At 39.2% G+C, this 13,240-nt stretch overlaps 1 protein-coding gene across 1 annotated transcript; it reads left to right on the plus strand.

The window, feature by feature from the left end:
* Nucleotides 1-283: 283 nt before the first annotated feature.
* LOC103808767 (golgi-associated PDZ and coiled-coil motif-containing protein-like) lies at nt 284-3,744 on the plus strand (the record flags this gene model as incomplete). The annotated part of the gene is made up of 4 exons (XM_009081571.1): nt 284-379; nt 1,146-1,310; nt 1,994-2,174; nt 3,318-3,744. Coding segments are annotated over 4 exons (561 nt in total), but the record flags the coding sequence as incomplete, so codon positions are not given.
* Nucleotides 3,745-13,240: the final 9,496 nt, after the last annotated feature.

Consider the following 13,240-nt stretch of genomic DNA (forward strand, 5'->3'; position numbering starts at 1 on the left):
GGTGATTTCCTTCTTTTGAAGTTAAGTTCTGTGTTGTGCATCACGCAGCACTGAAATAATTGAAATAATTATTCTCATCAGGAATGCATAATGAGGACTCTTTTCTGATTTCCTACTCTTTCTGTAAAGGGGCACTGTAAATTTGTCCTGCCTGGAGCTAGTCTAAGACTCTGTTGCTCATACACTCCCTGTATATAGTTTAAAAACACACGAAATGCTGAAATGCTTCAGGTTTTGGTTCACACATTTATGTTTGTGCTGTGTTTGTTTTTTATCCAACTAGGATCCTGATGCCTTAAAGAAGAGTCAAGGTGTTGGTCCAATCAGAAAAGTTTTGCTAGTTAAAGAAGACCATGAAGGACTAGGAATTTCAATCACAGTAAATACTTGCATTTATTTTCTATGCCAGAAGAAGTAATTCAAGTTTTTATTCCTACTTCTGTAAAAGATAGGGATCAGTAAATGTATTGTTAGAACATATGAAAAAAGCTACACAAATCCATAGCTATGGTCATAGAACTTACTTACAAAGACTTACTTTGATAGATTAGGAAATAGACAACTGCTACTTTCTCTAAAATTTATGACTGTGACTTACGTTTAGGGTATAGACACTTTAGCAGATTAGGCAGTGCTGAATTTCCTGTGTGGTAACTGTGTAGAAGAGCAGATACAATCTGGGTGAGACCTGATTTCCAGAGCTTAGCTGTTGTTGTGATTGTAGGGGGTTTTTAAGTATCTGTATTGGCATCTCACACCTAACAAAAGCTGTAAACTTTTTGAAACAAGTTTTGGACATTTTTGTTGTTAGTTTTATTCTAAATATGAATAATGTTTCTTGCAAGTCAGTATGGTGCATGACAGACATTTTTTATGAGGTTTTCAGCTTTTCATCAGTTTGTATAGCTTTACTGTTCAGGATTTTTTTACTCTTTGAGTACATATTTTGAAATTTTCCCATTCTTTTGTGTGCAGAATTAAGGGAAGCATTTAATGGCTTCTCCTTAAGCATTCTGATTGTCTGAAGAATGATTGCTGATTTTCTAAAATAGCAATTGAAGTAAGCACTTTAGGAGCAACTCCCTGAATGTTGATTTTTATGTTCAAGGGCATCTCTGTTAAATAAGGTCTCCTTTTTCTAATAGGGTGGGAAGGAGCATGGTGTCCCAATCCTGATCTCTGAAATCCATCCTGGGCAGCCTGCTGACCGATGTGGAGGATTGCATGTTGGTGATGCTATTCTGGCAGTAAACGGAGTCAATCTAAGAGATGCCAAACATAAAGAAGCTGTAACTATCCTCTCCCAACAGGTCAGTTGGGACCTGTCATCCTTAGGCACATTTAGGTGCTTCCTGTGTTCTGCCTGTTGTATTACCTTGAATTTTAATGTTTATTATTAAGCACAGTGTAATGCTAAGCTACAGTGATTCCTGAGGCTTGCCTTACACTTACTCCTCTTATGTCTTGCAATTTAAGGAGGAAAGTGCTGGGTTAGTACTGGTTTAGTTAAACACATGTATTGGCTCATGATTCTTTCAGTAAGGCTGATGGAAATCAGTTTGTTACACTGCCCCACAGAAATAAATCTTCAGTGACTTACACTTTACTCTTTCCTGACTGAACAGCTCCAGCCAAACAATATTTTTCATGTCCTTTGTGGTCTAGGGTTTTATTCCTGCCTTCCTTCCCATTTGCAGGTAGTTAGCAGGTGTGTTTAGTTTATCAGGAAGCTTACTCATTCCCAAGTCACTGTATGAAATGTGTTGGCATATATCCAGGAAATTCAGGTAATTTTGGTAAAGCTTAGCTATAGAGCTGTACTAATTTAGTCAGTAAAAACTTCATTCAGATACCTATCCAAAATGTTCAACACAACTTTTAGGTGTGTTTACAACAGTCAAATGTATTTGTTTTAGTAACCTCCTTCATCTTGGTAATCCTATTGGGTAGCTGTGCAGTAGTAAGTAAACTTGTAATTTTTGTTGCCTTTTAGAGGGGTGAAATTGAATTTGAAGTGGTGTATGTTGCTCCAGAAGTTGATTCGGATGATGAAAATGTAGAATATGAGGATGAGAGTGGACACCGTTATCGTTTGTATCTTGATGAATTGGAAGAAGGTGCAAATTCGAGCTCTAATAGGAAAGATGCAAATGTGGATGTGAAACCCTCACAAGGTAAACCTTCTAAAATGTTGTATGCAGTTTCATTCTGAACTCTCAACATGCAAATCAATTTCTGGAAAATGCTGATTCTATATCCATTGTAAAATTAATCTACTGTCAATTCAATTAACCTACTAATAGGTTGTCAGCTCTTTTGGTTGGTCCCTGACTGTTTGGCCTGGTTTACTTAGATACAACTGAATTAACTGAATTAATTTATGGATTTATTTTTTTTCATGATCATCTTTTCCCAAAGGTTGAAATTCAGATTTATTCCTACCTTTTCCTAACTCTGGTCTAGGAGGAGTTAATTCCCCTTAACACTTCGTGTCATTGGCTTCTTCAGATACGTTTTTGAAATCGGAGAGGTATAGAAACAGTTCCTGTTTTCCTGCCATACTGTATTCTGCCTTGGCAGCCAGGAGGGCCTGGGGTGCATCAGACAAGGCATTGCCAACTGGTGGAGAGAGGAGATTTGTCCCGCTCTGCTCTGTGCTGGTGCAGCCTCTCCTTGAATACTGTGTGCAGTTTTAGGCACCACAGTACAAGAAAGGTATTAAGCTATTAGAGAGCATCCAAAGGAGGCAACAAAGATGGTGAAGGGCCTTGAGGGGAAGCAATATGAGGAGCAGCTGAGGTCATTTGGTCTGTTCAGCCTGGAGAAGAGGAGACTGAGGGGAGACCTCATTGCTGTATACAACTTCCTTGTGAGGGGAAGTGGAGGGGCAGCACTGAACTCTTCTCTCTGGTGACCAGGGACAGGACCCCAGGGAATGGCCTGAAGTTGGTCAGGGGTGGTTTAAGTTAGATATTATTAGAAAAAAGTTCTTTACTCAGAGGTTAGTTGGGCACTGGAACAGGTTCCCCAGAGCAATGATCGCAGCACCAAGCCTGACAGAGTTCAAGGCATTTGTACAGTGTTCTCAGGCACATGGTGTGATTGTCAGGGATGTCCTGTGGAGAGCCACGAGTTGGACTCGATGATCATTGTGGGTCCCTTCTAGCCCTGAATATTCTGTGATTCTGTGAAACCTGTTAGCTTTAATTGTAGAAGTTATTTCATCACACTTTGCTGTTTCTGAAATAGGGATCACTGATCTGTCCTTCCCAAGGCTGCTTCTCTTCCTTAAATAAATCTTCCTTTTTAACTTGCAGTGTTTGATAAGAAGCCAAGTATCGATGGACATGAAAATGGAGACCTGGGGAATTCAGTGGAAGCTTCGTTAGAAGACACTGCACCCAAATTAGCCCGTTCTGCTGAGTCTTTATCCTAAGAACAAGCAAAATCACCGGGACAGATCCCATCTTTGGGAACAACTGATAATCAATATTGACTGCTCAAAGTTGCATATACTAGTGTAGGTTGTAAAAGGAAGATTAAATGTCAAAAGGAACTGTATTACTGTTGCCTGAAAAAAGGGCGGTTACCTCAGGGCTTCATTGTGAGCAATTCTAAATGTGGAAAACTGTCTTTTGCGTGCCACACAGTAGTTATCTAACACAGCATGTGAAATTAATTTCTTTTAATAATAGAAGAACAATCCCACTAAAGCGTGGGATTTCTAGGAAGGATAACCTCAATACGTTCCACTTCTAATCCCGTCGACGTCCCTAAGGAAGTAGAATGATTTGTGGCCAACTTCATTTTGACCCTGTGATGCTTTAAAGGGACTACTGCTGTTCATTTTGGTGTGAAACATGCTTTAACTCTAGAAGGATGGGAGGGGGAATTGTTCCATTGCATCTGTGAGTTTTGTACTTTGGATTTTTAAGCTGTAACTTTTAAAAAAAACACTTTTTTTCCCCCCTCAGAGCAGTAAAGACCAGAGCTATTATTTAAGCCAAGACTGTCAAAACCCAACTAGGCAGTGGCATATTTGCTAATCATGATACTTCAGCCCATGATGATTTTGAGAGTGAGATTTTTGGAATTGTTGTTTTGATTTAAATTTACCACCATTTGTTCCTTTTGAAACTTGCTCTGAAAGTATTTAAACAGAGGTGAGGTGTTAAAAGTGACATTAGTTTAAAAATTACTCACAATTATGTGGACCCTTTGGTATTTTTTTTTCTGAGCATCATCCATTAGTGTTTGTTTTTGAATGGATATGGTTACTGCTAATGCAGAGTGGTTTGAGTTGGTCATCATTATCTTGAATTTAGGAACTGCTGAGTGCTTTTGATGGGTACTGAACATATTCATTTCATGCTAAAATAATCCTTAAAGAAGTGGAAGTTGAGTGCACAGTACTTAACAGGAGGTGCTCAGAATCATACGGTGTCTGACCCTATCTGCGTTATGTTATGGCAGTCGTATTAACCTATAATTGTCTTACTGTTGCAACAAAATGTTACTCCCTTTGTGAGAGCAGTGTATCTTAAAATAGTTTTTACTGGTGTACATCTAAAGGCCCACGGCATGGCTGCAGATGGGAATGCTGAGGGTGGTGTCCTGACCAGTTTCTTGTGCTCGGTTTGTAGAGCTGTTGGTGAAGCACAGCACACTCCACAAGCTCCACATTGTCCTCGCACTTCCTTCATGCAGTGCCAGCTGTCCTGTTCACTGCTCTGCAGGCTGTTGAACTGTAATGTGGAAAAGAGAAGATTTTGTACACTGAAAGAGGAACCAATGTGAAAAGGCATCTTTGCAAGTGTTGCTGTGTAGGATGTACATAGCTAAGAAAAAACCTCAAAGGCCTTTAGAGTAACATCAACTAATCTTACGTTCTAAGTTGTGATGTAGAACACAGTTACTTGTCTCTCCTAGGAGCACTATATATATATATGTTTATAGAAAAAGCCTAAAAATGTATATACTTTATTCAAAGATTTTGCTATTTATAAATCCCTTAACTTGGCTATTTCCGTGATGGGTTTGTGTGTGTGTGCGTGCGCATGAATTCCACTCGCTCAGTGGAATGACATTATTTGGTTCATTTTTTATAATAGTCTTTGTCATACAGCATACTGTTGCAGATTTTTAAAATAGTCAAGGCTGTACAGTTTTCACTGAACAGAAACTAGTATTTAAAAATAAAGCTGTGTGAAGAAGAAACAGGTCCCCAGGCATGTTTCTTTTTCTGAAGCTTCTGAAACTTGAGGACACGTTGGCTGTGTGTTAGCAGATGAATCCACTGCCAGAACTTTGCATCCAGATTTCTGTTTTTCCCACAGTTACTTGAGCAGAGTGCACTCTAAAACTGTCTGTGGCCTGGAACACTCAATGTCCTCTCCATCAGGAAGGAAAGCTCAAAGCCAAGTAGTGATCATCTTTCTATGAAAATCATTGCTGTATGAAATCTTACTACAGTCCTAAGAAATTACGACTTGTCCAACTAGTCTTGTACTTTTTAAAAAGGCATTTAATTTGCCTGTACAGTTTCTCTTTATTTGAGGGAAAGGTGAAAATTTTAACTTACTTGTTCTTCCTTACTTCTTGGCACACCTTATTTTCTGTTTAATGCATTTGCTCAGTTTTAGCCTGAAGTGAGAGAGTGTTTCTAAAGTTATTTTCCTAATGTTCCTTGTCCACCAGTTTTGCAGGATACTGTGCTCTCTTACCTGCTGGAGGTTTTCTCTGCTCTGACCTTGTCTATTTTTAGCTGTATATGAAATCAACAGAAGGAACAATTGCTGAGGAAAATGACTAGGAATAGACAAACCAGGTAGCAGTAAATGATTGCCACATTTCCTTCCTGGCAGTTTGTATAATGTTTGCTTAGAAAGCCCTGAATGGGAGGATTTTGCTCAGACACTACAGCCTGTCTCCATGTACTCCGTACTTCCTACCAGCTGATTTAACATACTGCTTATTTGTAATCATGCTGAGATGCTTAGAGATTAATATTTAGACTGAAAAGTTTTGCAAGTTGAGATTTCCAGATTCAACAGACAAATGTATAATCTTCCCTTTGTCAGTAACTGGAAGGCTCAGTGCTGCTGATTCCCAGAGGTTGAATAAGTTAGACTTGGAAGAGTTTCTGAGGAAAGTCCATGTTCAGACTTCATTTTTATTTTTTCAAATGTAAACCAGTTTACTTGCTTGTGTATATATATTTTTACTTAAAAAATAAAATAATATTCTAAAGATAATTTTCTGATTTTTTTTTTTTTAGTAGCTAATTCCTTGCCTATTGAAATCTTCAGTGAGACAATTGTATTTTAAGCTAAAGGTGTTTGGCATCTGGGACCAATGTTAATTAAAAGCATGTAAGATAAGGAAAGTGCTTTATGGCACTAAATTTAGCTCTGATCAAAGGCTGTATGCAGTGTGCCCTTTGTAGAAGTGTGTCCTTGGCAGTGAAGAGGGTCTGTATCCCTTTCAATACATGTTAACTCACAGTTGTATCAAACAAATTTCAGGTATTTATTGTATCTGTCCGAACAGAATTGCATCATGGATTACTCTCATTTCTGTAGCAGATAGAACATTTTGCAAAAAATGTATACATCTAGTTAAGCTGAATATCATATATTTTTATTAGCCTGTAAATAAATATACTCTTCTGCATTGCAGTGACTTCTCCACCTAATTCAGACTTGTATTTAATTTTCTTCTCTATTTATATATAAAAAGGCATCCAACCCTGTGTGTGATCTTGTTTCTGTTAAGCATGCAGTCCACACCTGGCCAAAAAACTAATACAGGGGAAACCAAAACTTCCTAAGGTGAAGTTTGACACTAATCCAGCCTTGGCCAGCAGTGATTTATAGCAAATTTTGTTTTTTTGAATGATACAGTTATAGGATGTGTCTCAGATTTCATTGAGGTGCATTTTCTGCTGGATGTTTATCTGTTTTCAATTGCAGTGTCTGGATGTGTAATTATATCATAAATATTCTGAAGCCTTTGACTAAGAAGAGCTATAAAGACCTAGACCTGTCAAAGGATTAAGTAATTTGGGTCAAATTGTGGAAACTGCCTTTTTTCTCTCTTTTTTTTTTTTGGTTGTTGTTAGTTTGTTTTCCATGCATGATGAATAATAAGTATATTCGGAGTTTTTCACTGAAGTTACAAAACGGTTATCTATAAGTTAAAATTTTTAGTCCTGATATTAAAGTCTCTTTGTTCAGATTATGTGTCTGTTTTGTGTTTTAAACTATATTTTAAAAGAAATAATATCTCACCTATACCTGAGTGGTCATCTTGCCCTAAAGCATCGAGTCCATCTGAATGAACAGAGAGCTCAAGTGAAAGCTCATGGTGTGGTGACTGTGGTAGTAGTGTAATTATGGTAGTGCTTAAGGATTTATTGAGGGTGTGTAAGTAGCTAGTAGAAGACTGTGAGCGTAGGAACTGTCTCACTAGACAAGGCTGAGTCATGTTGCATGAGGAGATGTGTAATGTACAATTGGTGAGGGCTAGAACTAAGTATTTTTTAGCTCTAAAATTTTTAGAAGAGTTTAGATATGGGTGACTTCAGCAGATGGAAGGAAGAGAGAAAGGAGAGAAATCTTTCTTGAGTTGCCATAAAACAAGCAGAGGAATGAGAGGCAGATATGAATGAAGATGAAAACAGATGGAAGGAAGAGGAAAAAATAGTTACTTTATGTCACCTGGGGTCAAGGAAGATCATTCAACATTTCTATGTGTCCCAGTGTCTCACTGAAGGACCTCAGAGGCTTCTTCCACTGACCACAGTCACTGAATAGTCCTCTGCATTTTTTTTCCCCGAGATCCACACATGACAGAAGAGAAGAGAAATGTGTCCTGACTTAGGGTATGTGTAAGGAGTCTGTTTTTTCTGGTTAAAATCTTGGCTCAATGACCTGAAAAGAAAATTGGCTAAAAATATTTCAAGCTTGCCTTTTGTCTAGTATATCTTTTCCAACTCTAGAAGTTCCACAGTTGGAAGGGAACCCAGCACTTGAGAAGTGGAAAATGTGCTGACTTTGAAAGAGGGAGACTCAACTAATTTGGATCTTCTTTTCTTAACCAGGCAGCTGTTGTTTCTCATGCTCCAGAGTAGCTTTGCCTTAGCTGTGTTTGCCTGGTGTATCCCTGCTACAGACCTACTCGAGTATCTGCTCCTGATGCAGGACACAATGCTTCTAAGCCAAATGGCTGAAAAAAGCCAAGAGATCTTTTTCAAGGATTTTTCACTTCTTAAGTGAAATTCACTTCTTAAGTGAAAAATGGAAGGCACTTGGGTAAATTTTCTGCACTCTATAAAAATATTTAATTCAATCAGCTGTCAAAATTATTCGGTGTCTGTTAGCCTTCTGCTCTGTGTATTGAGGCTTGTATTTCCCACCTGTACCTAGGTAAGTGCTGGATCTCCCAGTGCTTTGGAAGCTCTGCAGGAGTATGCTCTTCCAGTCCCCTGTGAGAGGTATGTTATCAGTCCATCTCCAGGAAAACTGGTTACCTTTGTGCTCTTTTTTGCTTTGTAACCTTCTACTGGAGATAATGATCAAAATTCCCTGAGTTTTTGGCACTCTGTGTTTCTTCCAATTTCCTTTTTGAAATGCAAAGGCACTGCAGCCTGAGCGTCTCCCCACCTTCCCCCCGTTAACTGTGGGGCCATCAGCTCTCTGCTGCCTGGTTTTCAATCAGAAGGTTAGGAAAATGTGAAAACAAGCAAAGTGAAAGTACAGGCATTCACAGGCATGTTTTGATTGCCTGTAAGTGCTGGAAGTCAGGGGTGCTTGGGAGACAGCTGGTAACTTTTCTCTTGAGACTGCAAGTCTTAAAATATATCAGTAAATCCCTCTAAATCCTGTTGGTTAAATCTTATTACCTATTAACTGTCTAAATATTTGTACAGATATTACTTCTGTCAAATGAAATAAACCAGATTGGCATACAAATATTTTTTCTAATGTTATTTGCTGTTGTCCAAATGTTTATGTCTCTTATCAATTTCTTTAGGGGAATGGAAGCATTAACATTGTTGCTGCTGAATTGGAATAGCTACGTGTTTGGTCCACCAGGCTTACACTGCTGGAAATGTCCTTGCCTTGAATGCTTTTGCTTCTGATAAGAAATGGGGTGTCCCTGTTCACTCCCTGCTGGAACAAACTGTAGAGAATTTGCCCCTGTTGAGACTTCTTCAGCTAAAGGTAGGGGAAGAAGGTTGCTGTAGCTTGCCCATGCTTGTCCTCTTATAGGAATCAAGCCTTTGGGTTATCTCCACAAATGCACCCATTCCTCTTGGTTTAATTTATAATTTGCATGGTTATCTATGGTTCTGTGAGAAGAGATTGCCAGTGGGCACTGCAATTTAAACCCTGCAATGGGTATGTGCCTCAGCTGTGAGGGTGGCAGCTTTGGGCTTGGAACTGAGGAAATGACTTTTTATGTATGATAAATGGGGATATCTGTATAGCTGTCACGTGGGGCTACTGCACAGTTTCCTGTTTATTTGGTCATCCTTTTTTTGTCATGTGGCAGTTTAGGTGTTCTCCTAATCTATGACAGATGTGGGGTGTTATAAGACAATTTTGGAAGTCAGAATTTTTTTCAGATCTATTGTGCTCCCTTAAGTGCTATTTTAAATCCAGGTCACATATTACTAACTTATTTTAAAATGAAAGACATGGCAATTCTATGATCCCTACATCTTAGGAAGTGAACGGGCTTGTCTTGAGTGGTCTGGTTGAACAGGCAAGTGTAGTGCTCCCTGTCTCAGTTTTATGCTGTTTTCCACGCCCAAACTGGTCTCTTAGTAGGTGCAATTCGTGGCTAGAGTCCTCGTTTTCAGTGCAAAGTGTTTGCATTTGTATGTAGTGCCAAGAGAGGGCAGCAGCATCCTTCAAATCTTCAGCTTTAACGCGCCTTGGAGAAACAACCTATTGTTTGGCGAGTTGGTTGTTGGGTTCATGGCGCTTTTTTTAATCTAAAGAAATAGAAAAACTACATTCATTGGAATTATTTCTAGGAACACTTAATCTTAAGATAACAAACATCTGGTCTAGCTGACATCCTGTAGCAAGTACTATGCAGGTGACACATCTTAATAGTTAAAGGTTGTCCTCTATATCTCAGTGTAGCACATGTACAAGCATACATAAACACAGATGTATAATTTCATATAGCTCTGGATTCATGACTTGTTAAAAAATACTTGAATATCTCTATCAATTACTTTCAAAAATGAGCACTCTGCTCTCTTACAAGCTCACACATAAACACTGAAATTTTTAATCTCTATTTGTGGATGGGTTAAGCCTTTCCAATACAAGGGACCAAATGCACTGATAAAACATGAAATGAGATATCAGATAGGTTCCTAAACAGTCCTGCCTGCACTTTGCCAGTGTCCTTCAGTCATAATACAGGACCAGCTTTGTCACATTCCTGCAATCTTTTCTGAAACAGAGCCTGCCCATGGTCATGTCAAACTGTGGCGAGAAGTGGGGAAAAAAGGAGGTGACAACTACATTTTGCTCTAGTCTAGTTTCAGACAGAAGCCTCTAGGTTGGAGAAAAGAGGAAGGTTAGTTCACATTGACCCACCATCATCTTTTCTCTACTGCTGTTGCTTTCCAGTGACCACCAAATGATAGTGCAGTCTTCAGACGTGACCAGTAGACCTGTCAGTGAAATGTTCTGAGACATAAGATATTTATGCCCTCAATGCTGGTCCTTTTACAGTGACACGGTCGTGCTCTAAGGGGGGAGGATGGAGCGTGACGTCATATGTTAAAAAGTTGCCAATACAAATGAAATACTTACCTTAAAGGGGTGTCTTTTATGAATGCCATTTGCCAGGCCTTTGTAAGAAAAGTAGAAAAGTTACTGCAGCATTGTTATCAGAAACCTGGCTCACTTGTGCTGAAGGGTATCAAAAAAGACTTGTGCTGCCTTCTGTGATGAGATGCTGAAAGCACTTAGGTAACTGTGGAAGAGAAGTTGCATGAGCCATCCACAACCTTTCCACATCCCTGTATGACACTGGCATTTCTATATAACAGGCATGCTTTATCCAGGTCACCTTATTCAATTTTATAAAACTGTCTGTCAGAACAGATGGTGTCACTTAAGGATAAAAAGCTTAGCCATAGATGTGAAGAAAAGCTGCCTCTTCAAGTAAGGGCTGCTCGCTAGTCTTAGTCTTTATCACCCCTGTCTTCTCTCCCTGTATGACAGAGGACTTTTCACAGGTTTGCAATTGGTGTTTTCAGAGGCCTTTACATTTTTGGGTGTGTTTGATTTGTTGCTACAGCTCTGGACAGGTGACAGCATATCTGTCTGTCTCAGTTCCCCCATCTATGAAATGGTGTTTGCCTGGGCCAGAGAAATTAAGACGCACAAAAGAAGTTTGTAAAGACTAAAGTTTCTAGTATATGCTCGAGGGGTTTCATTCTTCAGACCAGAGGCTGGATGGTGGGTAATGTAACTTAATGTCTTTCTGTGGTCTTTTCTCCCCTTCTTTTATGACAAGCATCACCTTCTTCTCTGCTATCTGCCACTCCTCATGGAGGAGGACTTCTGATAAGCTCCCTGCCATGGGTCAGGCTTCAGGCTTTGCTGCCTGTTTCTGTATTGTTTGTATTAAATGGTTCTTGGTGTTTCCTTTAAGTCTAGAATTTTGGCATTATTTTTTTGCCAACTTCTAGTAGGCTTGTGTTTTTGAAGTCTATTATTGTCTGTTGTCATCTGATCTGACAGAGGGGATGTCACAGGTTTTGAATAATTTGTTACATTTGTAAGTTTTCTCACTCCTTTTGATAGCTCAGACTTAATAGGGGGAAATTCTGGGTATTCAGGGATACTGTTCCTCCTCAGGTGAGCCAATAATATAGGTTCTTAATGTATTAAAGGAGCTTCCCCAGTAAAATCTGTTAAAAATTTTGTGTCTAGTCAAAATTATGGATTCCTGAGGTCAGTTCAGGGTGGTTATTCAGGACACAAAAGCCTTAGTAACACTAGTATGTCGTATTTGTTGGCTTATATTTTTCGCTGTGCTGAAAAATGATGTTGTGTTTTAACTTGATTAAGTTGTCTCCTGGATTTCTCATTTTTATACTTGTGACTGTATAAAAATAAACGGGATGAAAATCTCTTGGATGTCACATGGCAGTGCAGTAGCTGTGTTGCAAGTGTCCAAGTAACGAATTAACTCAGCCCAGGACAAGAGGTTACTGAATAACCTTTGCCTACTGTAGATGGCAAATGTTTTTCAGGACTTACAGTCATTTAAACGTGAGGAAAAGCCTAAACATATTGGTGAGGTTTGAATGAAAAAGTCTCCAAATTCTCCCATCCAGACTATACAATGAGATAGCACAGAAAGTCAGATGTGAGGCGTCCTCCTTATCACAGATAACACAAGTTTTCTCCAACTAAGGTTGTCTTCCTTCTTGTCTTTATCTGGTTTATAAATACTTTATCTGACTCCTTCTTGTGTGTCCTTTATGGATTGTAGGACTGTACTGAGGGAGGAGGGGGAGATTCAAAAAAGAGAATTCCTCAGGAGGTTTCTATTTTAAGTTTGAAAGTGATTGTGCAGAAGTGGCACCTTCCTTTTAAATTAGTATGTCTGTGAAACTTACTCTGCCTTCAACAGTTCATAGGCATTGCTGCTGCTTCTTCATAGTGTTGTTAGTCTTGTTCACTCCACACAGCTATGGCAGAGTAATTTTCAGTGTGGACATCAACAACACTGATGAGTTTCAAATGAAATGGTAAATTCTGCTTTCACAATATAATTATCCCAGTGGAGGTTGGAGGTCAGCACAAGCTTACATCATAGCTGACACTGGAAAGAAAAGGGCAGTATAGAATTTTTGTTATGGAAGATGATAAGGAAAAAGGAATGCAACAACATAACCTTGTCATTCCTCGGGTCTGGCCTGATTACAGGCTAGGGGAGCCCTTAAGACATCCACTCACTGAGCAAAGCTAACTTGGTTTTTGAAGAGAGGGTGAGCAGAAGAATACAGATGGATTTCTACAGGGTTACTTTTCAGTGGGCATCCACAGAACTGCTGTGAGACCACAGACTCCTTTCTTAGATGTCACAGCTCTCCATTTTTTTGGTTTTTGTGTTAATGATAGTGATTCACCAAACAGGTGAGCACTGTTAGGCATCTGTTCCTGTAATGGGACCTACAGCCTGACATTCCCATCCTGTG

Source organism: Acanthisitta chloris, unplaced genomic scaffold, assembly GCF_000695815.1.
Source record: "Acanthisitta chloris isolate BGI_N310 unplaced genomic scaffold, ASM69581v1 scaffold12139, whole genome shotgun sequence".
NCBI classification, from domain to species: Eukaryota; Metazoa; Chordata; class Aves; order Passeriformes; family Acanthisittidae; genus Acanthisitta; species Acanthisitta chloris.